Source organism: Numenius arquata, chromosome 1 (assembly GCF_964106895.1).
Source record: "Numenius arquata chromosome 1, bNumArq3.hap1.1, whole genome shotgun sequence".
In the NCBI taxonomy this organism is placed as follows: Eukaryota; Metazoa; Chordata; class Aves; order Charadriiformes; family Scolopacidae; genus Numenius; species Numenius arquata.
The window spans coordinates 3,328,562-3,340,843 of NC_133576.1; the positions used below are offsets into that span (position 1 = coordinate 3,328,562).

Below are 12,282 nucleotides of genomic sequence, written 5' to 3' on the forward strand. Positions count from 1 at the left end.
TATTTAAGAACTAGCTTTGTTTATTGCCATGGAATGATTATCTTTTATTTAATTCTTCCAACTGTGTAGATTCATTCTGTTCTAGCCATTTGGTTTTCATTCCCGCTTTAATTCCGAATTATCTTTTATATACAAAATAAAAACACTTTAGGGGTTTTGTTCAGTGAAAACCTCAAAATTTTGAATGTTTTTCTACTTGCAACAAAACATATATCAAATCATTACTAGTTGGGTGATGGCAATTCCATTTCACAAACTACTGTTCCTGACCAGAAAAAATTAACTAACCCCAGGCATTAACTCATGTCCTATACAGCTGTCTACAATCATTGCTACAAAAGGTTTTGCTTTCCAGTAGTTACTCTGTATGTCTGTAGAGGTAGATGTTAGATGCAGAATGGCATGTTACCTATAAATAACTAAGGGATAAAACAAAATACAGAAAATTAATATGACTATATTCCAGTCTCTAAGATTGCTTCAGGATGGTCACTGTGCCAGAAAATTGACTCATTTCCCTTTTGCCCTATAAATAATTGCTAAAAAGGTATTTCAGGTTTTAACCTCCAAATATTGTAGCTTAAACTTTTGCACAGTAAGAATCACAAATGATTTTTCATTCATTTTTGAAAAGTACTTGGAATTTCTGTGTTTGTCTTTCTTTAATGACCCTCTGACTTTTGCATGGTTGGTGTGGTCACCAGCTGCTCCAGCTCAATCTTTCTTTCTCCCATTAATTCTGAAAATTTTCAGAAACCTCAATACATATCTGTAAACTGGAAAATCCATTATTTTCATAATTTCTAATAAAGAAATCAAGTTCCTTTGTAATAGAACCAGGGACTATTTCAAAGTCCCCAAAAAACAATTACTCAATTTAACGCATGGAAAATTTGTTTTAGTGTACTAAAAGCTCTTTGGATTTCTCCCTTTATTTTGAAGCCAGCACAAGAGAAAAGAGCCAGGTGTCTGAAGAGATGATCAAATGAACACTTTTGCCCTGCTGGAGGGATTCAGAAAGTCACCGTTCCAAGCTGGACAGCTGTCACTTCTCAGCTGTTCGTCTCTACATCTCACCAGGGAGGGTAATACCAAACTCCTCAGAGATCACAATAAAAAAAGCACTGACTGCTAATCAACCAACCAACTTCAACATTTTTCTTATTACTAGGCTGCGATGGAACAGTAATCTGCCATTTTCATACCAGTAAAAGAAATCTAAAACGTTTACACTGAAATAAATATCACCAAGCTATATTAAGACTGGAAAGCGTGCACAGCATCTTGGTCATAATTAAACTAGCTTTGGTCATAATTAAACTAGCTTTAACATTACTAGGTCTGAGCCACACACTTCTTTGGCCTTTATGAGACCACTTTGTGCCTTGTACACCCCTTCAGCGACTGACATCTGGGCCACTGCTGCTGCTAGCTCCACTCCAGCTTGCCCTGATCTATCTACAAACACTGCAGATGCATTTCTGGCTTCGTTAGTGCCACAGCGAGCTGCTGGCAGAAGGAAGGATCCCCTCCTCTAGGTGCTCCCAGTCCCCCTGGCAAGCCAGCACTGCTGCCCACCTGGCCACCCAGCCAGCTGCCTGGGGCAACTCACCCTGTCTGAAAAATCACCATTCCCCATCCCCCCCCCAAAAAAAAAAAAAAAAAAGCATCATTCTGAGTCATTTTTGCCCTTCCCTCAGCTTGCTGAAGGCCCGATGCATGCCCCTTCCCACAGAAGGAAGGCAGTGGAAGCATGCAGCACCGAGGTCACAGGGGGCTGGGCTCTTCTGATGCAGCTAGCCCTAAAACCTCTTCAGCTGGATGGGACCACGCCATCAGCTATTTATTTCAGTGATAGACCCTAGAGGGGAAAAAAAAAATACTAATCACAGAATCACAGAATCTTCTTGGTTGGAAGGGACCTTTGAGATCATTGAGTCCAACCACATAAAAAGAAAACAAAAACAAAACAAAACAAAAAAACAAAACAAACAAAAAAACCCACCAAAAAAACCAACACAAAACCACCATACAAAACAAACAACCACAACCACACACCCCACCCACCCACAAACAGACACAAACCAACAATCTCGGGCACTAGAGCATGCCCTCAAGTGCCACGTCTACACGTTTCTTAAATACCTCCAGGGATGGCGACTCCACCACCTCCCTGGGCAGGCTGTTCCAGTGCCTGACCACCCTCTCAGGAAAGTCATTCTTCCTAATATCTAATCTAAACCTCCCCTGCTGTGACTTCAGACCATTTCCTCTGGTCCTGTCATTATTCCCTTGGGAGAAGAGGCCAACACGCACCTCAGAAAATACCCTAAATCCTGCTTCATAAAGCAACAAAACTTTTTTTTTTTTTTTTATTTTTTGTCTTTAAAGCAAATCTGACAGTGGCCAAAACATCATTTGCTAGCACTGGCAAGGGGTATTATATAAGCCCCAGTGAAGTGAATGGGGGGTTTGCTACGGGCCTTAAGGGTTACGTGCTTTTAAGGATTTTCACAGCGTATGCATGTGACCCTAAGTCCAAAATAGCAGTCAACATGTTCCCACATGCTGAACATCGGAGTAAATTACGTTAGTCTCATGTAGTATTGTTACAAATGGTTTCTGTTTCTCACATGCACAATGCGCTATCAAAAAAAAAAAAAAAAAGGCAACAAATGGGCTTTGGAAGCAGAATGACTTGTATACTCACATGTATTTTAGGCGTTAGACGTACAACCCATGAGAAATCAAGATGGGAGTCTCAAAGCCAAAAGTCTTCATCGCATACAGTAGAATAACAGAGCCGAGAGCAGCGTGACACACAATAAAACAATCTGCTCCCAAAGGCAGTGGATGTGATGAGGAATGCGTGTCTGGTTGTCTGTCCCTGACCTCCTGCCCCCTCTTCTCCTACTGCCTCCTGACACGTTAGGCTCATGCTGGCCCTGACAGATTTTAACAGCCACAATTAATTTCACACATGGACACATACACCCCCTTCCCAAACTTGACTATCTAAACATTTATCTGGATAACTGAACCAAAAGTCCTAGCTTGCAGGAGCAAGCAGCCTTTCAGTTCAGTCAGTAGGGAATGACTGTTAGTCATCGGGTATGTCCAGGGAAATATACAAATAAATGAATAAAATTTAAAAAAAAAAAATAAAAATTGATGTAATGGACTACTTTAGAAAGGGCAGGTCAGTCATTCCAAAGGCTGCCACTACAGCACAGCACCTTCTTCCCATCTTTTAGTGCTGATACACTCCTGACTACACTATAGAGTACGAAACAAAAGTCACGTTTGGAATAATCATCAAAGCAAAAGCAACAGAAGATGTCCTACAGAGACGGGGGGAGAAATGAAGAAGGGTTGGCATCACTGCATAGTCTCCTCCTCTCGGGTAAGACCATGAACATTTGATACTGAATTTCTGACAGTCAGGAAAGGCTTTGTAAGAACCTGTTTTTGGTCGCCTTATACAGGACTAGCCAGACTTCTATTCTGAAGTCATAATTCAGAATAGTTCAGGTTCCTGCAAGGGCTAAAAGCTGATTAAATGGACATAAGCAAGCTTTAAGGACAAAAGACAATCTCTTGAGTTGGGTTGGAGGTGTTTACTTGGATCTACAGGGAATTATACTAGATTCTGCCTTATTGAATAATTTCATTAATGTTTTGGATAAAGGAGGAAAAATGTGTCAAAACGCACGCTAATCTGAACCACAGATATTAGACTGGGAGCAATTTTGAACATCATGGAATGAACTGAAAGAGCACAAGGTGCCCTAGAAACATTTGAAATACATCCAAGAAATAAAAAACAAGATTCATCCCAGAATTAGACAATCTGGAGGAAAATAAACCAACGCACAGACATTTAATGGTTTGGTAGGTGCCTCAGGGAAAGCAGAAACTGCTTAAAAGGCAACCCTTTGCAATTATTTTCTTTAATTTTGTCTGAAATGAGGAATAAAACATAAAGCCCCCATGAGGGTCTGTGGAGTTGTGACAGACAGGGGATTCCAGTTAGGCGGAGGTTCCTGCCGGGAACTTGTGAATCAGTGCCTTAAGTGGCCTCAGCGGTTTTGCTAACACTTCTGCAACATCTCGACCAGAAAAAGGAAAAGTACTACAAGAGGTCTTAATCGCCCACAAATACTGAAAGCTGCCTGGGAAAGAAGTGAAAAAGAAATGATTCCTCTGTATTCAAAGAGCTACGGAAAAAGACAACACTATCTGGACTGTGGATAGTCCAGATTGCATTTATTTAACCAAGGACTTGCCTCATCAGGAACAACTGTCCATGACGATAATCCTGAAGCCAGTCTTCATATCTAAATTTAGGGTCTTGGCTTGACATTGAATTGGGTTTTTTTAAACTGAAAATAGCAGATCATTTTAATTTTGAAACAAATTAGCTATTGCAAACTGATCCCACAGATGGACGTTTTAATAATTCTGGGTCAAATCTTAGCACATTGATATTCTGGCATTAACATGTGCCAATTGACAGAATGGCTGAACAGCAATGATCCATGGACATCATGGATCTGCCAGTCCAACAGCCCTCCACCACTGAAAGGAGCAGGCTACGAGGCCCCAGACCCTCTCCTCTGCTTTCCTGGCTCTGCAGGTCACAGGTCCTGCATTTCTCTTACCACCAAGGGGTTCTGATGATCCCGGTCTCAGCCGGGACTACATCCAACTCACAAACCTTATAAGAAAAGAACTAAAAAAAACAAGCAAGCAAACAAAAAACCTGGCAGGACAGTGAATTAAAACAGCTCAGGGAAGAGACTAGCAGGCACGCCAAGTTGGCTTCAGAAAGGAGCTTTTCATCACCAGCGGGAGGAGCAAGTGAGGAAGACCTCTCTTTCAGTGGATGGGAGCCCTTAGATCAAGGCAGCTGCTGGCAAAACCACGGCCACGGGTGGGCGATTGGGGCAAGATTTTGAAAAACGCATGGACCGCATCACTCAGGACAGAGATCTAAATAAAGGGAAGTGCTACGGTGGGCCTTTGCTTCCCAAACCACAGTGGATGGTTAGAAAGGATATATATATACCGTCCCTAATCATGACAGGCAAAGCTGGATGCTGCTATTCAAATGTGTTAATAATTATAGAAAGTTTCAGCAAAAAATATTTAAAATATTTAAGATTTTTTTCCTAAGGGGGGGGGGACAGGACACACACAGGGAACCACACATTTCTTTCCCTAATAATGCTTTCAATATAGTTGAGCCACATAGATCCTACTTCCTCCAAATTTTGAGTCTGAGGCAGGCGGTGGGCATGGAAAACATCAGCCCAAAGGAGCTACTTTTACTAAAGGTATAAGCAAGAAAAATCATGTTTTTATAAAGTGTTAAGCGGTATTTACTGTAGGGATTGCTTAGTGTGCTCCCTATGACTCTCCTAAATATCCATGAATGCTGAACAGGGGCATGTTGATGTGATTCTCAGTTCTCTTGCATAGATCACTGAATCTGAATGAATGAAGGATTATATAGCCAGCTCTTGGTTGCAGTTAGTTGGTTTTTTGGTTTTTTGTTTTGTTTTGTTTTTCAGTTATTTCTTGTGTAAAGTTGCACGCAATTTCATGATGTTTGAATATCCCCAGAGCTCCTCCACAGGTTACTTGAGCCAAAATTTGCCTGATGTTATCGTATTGCATAAGCATGGGAAAGCTTTGTGCTATAGGCTGCTCTTTTTTGTTCTGCCTATGCCCTCAAATACTCTGTAGTTTTTAATTATTTCTTACTAATAAAATGTATCCCTCTCCTGGAGTTTCCTTATGGTTAAATGAAACAGAAAAAGGAACGCTTTCTGCAGTAAGACTTTTGTAGCAATGGCAACAGACCCTACAGGTGCTCTCTGCACATAATAGCTTTCTTGACTGAAATGGAATGATTTGGATCAGCAAAGACTGAATAAGGGCTACACAGGATTGTTTTTCTACCACAGGGAAGCCAGCACAAATGAGAAGAAACAGTGTTGGTCTGATGGTTACAATATTTTTTTATAGGTAAATCCTGATTAAGCCCTCCATAGGCTAGAAAAGATTTCCAAAGCTACCTAGGGAGGTGCAGCATCCAGACTAAGCCATCTATGCTTTTTAAGCAGCCCCTGCATTTCAGGAGGCCCGAGCACAGACAGGATGACATGAATGACCATGCGTTTCCCATGGATGCCGAGTCTCCTACACAGTCAGCCGAATTCACACACATTACAAGGTGCAGGACAGGACCACAGTGACTTATTTTCATTACTTCATTTGGGAGGAACTACTTCTACTCTATTCCATTTTGGTTCATTATACCACATCCCTCGTTGTGGTCTCTGAGCATTTTCCAATGAGACATAAACAAATCACTAACGAGTATGTCATGTGGCTGCCTCTCCCATTTCATTTCCCAAAGGCCATGTTTTCTCTGTTTATCCTGTAATTCAGTGTGGCTTACTATACACATTACATGGAAGGCTTCACGAAACTTATCTATTTGTACGTAACAATTTATCCCACAACGAGCCTATAGAAGTCTCATCAGCCATCTGGTATTTTTATTTCTCCAGGCTGAGAAAGCAATCATGGCTAATCCTCCTGCGAACTATGGAAGTCAGGTTTTATTTCTCACTTTGCTGTACCAATAACTCTTTACAGTCTTAAGTAGGCCAAAGACCCTAAAAATCTGTGTATTCCTCAACTCTTATAGGACCCTAATGCTAGGTGGCTGCCAGAGCAAATGTGGTTCCAGTCCAGAAGGACAAAATTCTCAGGGTATCTGGTGAAAGATCAGATATGCTGTAGGAGAATAATTTTTTGCTGAACCCCACAACTGATACATGTGTGTGTGCTGAGTTTCCACAGACCCAGTGGGAAGTCTGTGTTATGTTTTAGCACATGAAAACTGAAGTGGACATCTTTTTCAGGATGCAGTTGTCTGGAACAGAAGATGATGCTTCACGAGCAACTCTTCAGCTAAGGTGCCACCTCAGGCGACCCTTGCTCCCTGGGCACCATCCCCATCCTTGTGCCAGCCCAAGTCCTTGTGGGACCAGCACTGCAATTTGGATGAGGGAACTGACCCACCCAGAATATAACTACTGTTTTGCCGAGTTATTTTTCAACTACCTTGGTTACATCATCTCTAGCACAGAGTAACAAACATCTGGCAATGGCAGCTATCGAAGTCAGCATAAGCAGTTCTGCTGCTAAATGTCTAATCAACTAATTGATGCTGAAAGGTTAATGGTCAAAGTCTTTACTTCTTAATTACGTTTTGCTTGCTTGGAAGATAATGAATGCAAATCTTGAGAATTACTTCAAGGCTAAAAAGAAGCAGGTCGTCTTCTTTCCCAAACGCATTAAGATAAACCCCAATTCAAGTATCCTACGGATGTATTTTAATAGCGAAAATTGAACCTTTACCAAGAAATGTACATATAGTAAAGATATGAGTGAACTAAAAAAAACCCCAGAGTCCTACTGCAGAAAACTACCACAGCAGCACTGACATAAATCGGTGACTGGGGCCAGGCTATATTTAGCATTTCTGGGTGGGTTTTTTTCCCCTCTTGTTTAAACATCAAGATCCACATAATCACTCACCTAGTCTGGTAGGACCTTGCTCCCTTTGTTGAATTGAGTGCAGCATCTCTACAAGCTTTCCGGTCTCTTGAGGCATGTTCCATGAAATTTCTATGTTGTTTTCCCTGGCATACTGGAGAACTGACACATGAATTGAAGTATTGCCTGAAGCAGAAAATAAACATTTTAAGCCGTGCACACGAATGTCTTAAAATAAATCTAAAGGATACATTATGGTTGTGTTTTACATTAAGCACAACTAGACAGCGATTTTCCATCAGAGTGTGAAAGCTGCATTTTCAATCAAAAGATCAAAACTGAGCTATTCCCAGGTGAAAAAATATGCAAGCACTGCTCAAAACAGTTGCTTTTCTGTCAGGAATCAGCGTGCAGTATCATACCTGAAATCAGTTTGACCATGATTGGAGAATTTTACTTTATTGATCTCCAAATATTATTTCTTTTCCATTTTAAAACTGGTTTGTTTTTTTTTTTATGTGCACATTGTTTTGCAAGGGTAGTAGTTTGATGCGCCATTTTTTCTGATGGGCCAAATTCCCTGGACAACTAAATTTCCTGCAGATTTCCCTGTCATAGACCCACTTGAGTATCATGCATCAGGCTGCAGCACGGGACATAGTGCACCCGGGGAGCATGACCTGCAAAGGGGAATGAAGACAAATTCCAAGTTCTGCTATTCTCTGACAACCTGGTTCTGCTTATACATTATGCAAGAACTATGAATGAAACTATTAACAGAGGGTTGGCATAGATAGTTAATTATATCAGACTTGCAGAATTGAGTTGGGCAATGCATGATTTCTAGTAATCAGATGTAACTCTCTTCATGCTCTTCGAAGGACTTGTACTGGACACTGAAGATACTTTTCTGTGTAGCATACTATTTGCTGTCAATGCTTTATAAAACATTTAGGAATGAAGTCAATAATAATTGCAATTTCATGCACCCAAACACTGCAGCCCTATATTGATCTGAATATTGTCTACTCACTACACTTTATAATTTTTCCACGGTCATCTTAAAGATTTTAAAATCAAGGCTGTAGTGAGGAGTCATTTTATAGCTTCATTATATGTTGTTAATGACATAGCATTTGCTATTACAGGTTTCAAAGATAAGGAAAACAGCTAGGCTAAAATAAACTGTTGGTTTATTTGTTTGGTTTGTGTTAGGTTGTGCTTCTTTCACTTGGCTTGCTTCTCTATATCATGCACGTACACAATTTTCAGAAACAGTGTCTTCCATGTATAATCTCTAAAAAAAAGTAAATAAACCTAAGTTATTCTAGACACACAGAAATGCTATACTTTTCCTCTATAAGCCCTCCAATTAGTACAAATGCTGGTAATCACCTCTTTTGGAAGCACAGGCATAATACAAACATGTCAACAGCCAGTAGGAAACATCAACAGCAGCAACAGAAGTTGCTTCATGGAAGTGGTTTAATGCTGAATTGAAAAAACCTATTTGTTGAACCTAATCCAGAACTGAACCAAAACCAAACATGTATTTTTGCTCTTCTGCCATAGAATAACAGTTCAGCTAAATCTCCATCCTGTGACAGGGACTTCTTTGGCTGTTTGGCACACACACTTCTTATGTCCAGTAGAGCATGAAGGGAAGAGCTCATCAGAACTGCTGTCCGGGCTATTCCTCATCACACGATTTCCCGAATTGGTTGTCAAACCTTTATTCATCTGAACTAGAACAGCTTGGTTTGGGAGGAAGCTGAACTGCATCTGAACTAAAAGCTTCATTAGCCCAATTTCCCCAAAATATGGGATTGAAATGAGGAATTTAAAAATAAAAATTTAAAAAAAAAAAGTATACAGAGGAGATGGTTCATCCTGTATAATAAAAAAATATCATTATGTGTTTAAGTTAAAACACAGATACATACTGATTTCAGCACTTTCAATAAATTCCCGTACAAAGTTTTTCATTTCCTCAAACTCTGATGCTCCAATATTGGAGCTTCCATCCAGAAGAAACATGACATCCATTGGTTTGTTGCACAACTCTGAAAAGGGGAAAAAAATAAAAAAAGAAAAAGGTTATTTATACATGTTAACCAGAAGTAACATCTTCTAAATGGCGGAGATACCTGCAATTTGGGAAAACAAAGCAGAATAATGACCCATTGAAACCATAAGTGATACCCCTTTAACGAAAAACTTGAGATTGATATTCAGTGGGATACACGGGTATTTCAATTCCTGCTTTTCTACTAATGCTGTTTTACTCTCAGAGTTCTAAAAAAGAAACAGCAAACAAATAAACAAAACCAAAACGAAACCAAAACAACTACAAAATAGATCCCTCCCCCCACCCCCCCACCCCCCAAAAAAAAAAACCAAACCAAACCAAAAAACAAAAATCACAAAACCAATGAAGTTTCTTCAGGAAAGAGGAAGTATAATTTTAACTCGCTTGAGACAGGCAGATAACTTTTTTCTTCTGTCACCCTCCAACCTATCCGAAAGCTACTGAACTTTACTGACAAAAGGAGGAGAGGACTTCTGAGCCAACAGAAGGCTGGCTGCAGGTCTGTGCTCGGTGTTGCCAAACTGGGGCATCATCCTCAGCCTCCAGTGAAGATAAATGGTCCTTCCGTGGCATTTGGACAACAAGACACCATATGAGGTACGGGAATCCTTCAAATTGCAGTGATGTGAGGGGGAAATGAAGGAGGCAGGACAGAGGAAAGAAGAAATGACACAGAAAATACATCCAACTTTACCTGGAATTTCTGTCCAAAGTTTACGAGAGCAGCACGACTGCAACACTAATTTAGGTGCTTCTTCAATAAGTGTGCTATAACTATGCAAGATAATCGGGTTATTAGGCTGACTGATCTCTTTGAGCTCTTGGATATTTGCATTGGGGGTTATGCCTATGGGAATAACATTTATGCTCCTGGGAGGTCGCGTGATAACATCAGTGGAAGGACTGGATGACACCATATATACCAAGTGAGGAACGTCTTGCCTGCCCCCATTCACCGGTGTAAATGTGTGCTTGGAAATATAATCAAGGGCATTCCCAGTGTTGGTAGCCTTCCCTCCTTGGTAGGGTATGCTCTTCACCTTCTCAATAATACTTTCCTTTGACTGCATTTCCCTAAAGGAATACTCCAGGGTGACAGTCTCTGAATACTGCATGACTGTAACATGAATATCTTCCTGTCCCACATTCATGCCTGTGATCACCTTCTCAAGGAACTTCTTGACGATATTGAAATTTTCCTCGCCTACATTGTCAGATCCTTCCACAACAAAAGCAATGTCCAGCTTTTTGCGAGTGGGCTTTTCTGAAAAGGCTGGTGGTACTGTGAGTCCCCAGGAGGGAAATAAGACGCTGGATGCTGTTGGAGTGGACATGGCTGGTAACAGAGGACTTTCTTCAGGTCCAAGATCACATAGATGATCAATGAAGAGTTCCCTATTATCCATTAGCTCTAACACATTGTTCATTAGGAAGGCTTTATTATCTGGTGACTGCTTTTCAATGAACCTGATTTGCTCCACATTAACATGAGGTCCAATCCCCACGGGTATTACTGCAATTTTTCTAGTCTTCAAAGCTGTGAGAATGTTGCGGAGTTTTCCTGGAGACTTGCTTGCTATAAATAGCACTGCAATTCTGGCAGCATTGGTCCTTTCTGCTTTTCCAAACACATGAAACACAGAGTATTTAAGGACTTCAGCGGCGGACGCTACTTCATCACCTGTGTATTTTATGCTTTGGACAATTTTTCTCATCTGGGACTGTGTTTTGATATCTTTAAGGCCAAGATAGATTGTGGGACCAGCCCTATACACTAGAATTGACACTCGGATTTTCTTCTGGGAGATGTGGAGTTTCTTCATCATGCCAATTATGAAAGTTTTCAGCTGTTCAAAGTCCTCCTCTGACAGTTTGTTGGAGCCATCCATTAGGAATGCCAAGTCCATCATCTTGCTGCATGAGTATTCACTGGGTGGTAGTTCAATGTCCTCCTCTGGAGCAGGTGTTGTCGGTGTTGGGGTGTCCTCTACTGGTTCACAGGCTATACAGGTTAAGTTCTTCCCTTCACACAGACTACAAAAATCACCAAATTTAACTGTAAAAATTCAATGCTTATAATAACACATCACCCACATATAATAAAAGAACATTCATACAGAAAAAGTTAAATATCTTAAAACCACAACAAAACCAAAACATTATGTGAATGCTTTTTTTCCCCACAAGGTATTCTACAGCTAAATCCTATACCTTCATGTCTGTTTGTTTAGATACAGGAAACGTATGACTAACTATGATGTGTTTGTCAGAGGAAACTCTCCTTATAACAGCCTTTGGCAGAAGGTGTAAAATCTGTGTCTGGAAACTGTCTAGAAACCCACTGAGCTTCAGCAATACGGCTACCACAAGCCACTGGTGGACTGAACTGGCAGATCTGGTTTGCTTCACAAGGAAGCAAAACATGAGTCAAACGGGAGGCAGTTAACACAAAGTAAAATCCCAGAGTAGGAAAGATGCTTTTAGCTCTCGTATGACTTAGCAGACTCTGTGAGAATGTTAGGTTTATCTAGATTTTAACCTTAGTGAAAATAATGAACAGCCTTTTTTTTCTACCTCTAAAGTGCACTATGTTCCTCTTCTTTTTCCTGACTTCATTTTGT

General features: G+C 40.6%; 1 protein-coding gene across 1 annotated transcript in view; it reads right to left on the reverse strand.

The window, feature by feature from the left end:
* VWF (von Willebrand factor) overlaps positions 1–12,282 on the reverse strand; it is a 145,593-nt gene that overhangs the window by 58,994 nt on the left and 74,317 nt on the right. The window contains exons 28-30 of the mRNA XM_074168927.1: positions 10,356–11,695; positions 9,516–9,635; positions 7,615–7,758 (exon numbers count right to left, since the gene is read on the reverse strand). Coding sequence (XP_074025028.1) covers positions 7,615–7,758; positions 9,516–9,635; positions 10,356–11,695 — 1,604 coding nt within the window. The remainder of the gene's footprint in view (positions 1–7,614; positions 7,759–9,515; positions 9,636–10,355; positions 11,696–12,282) is intronic.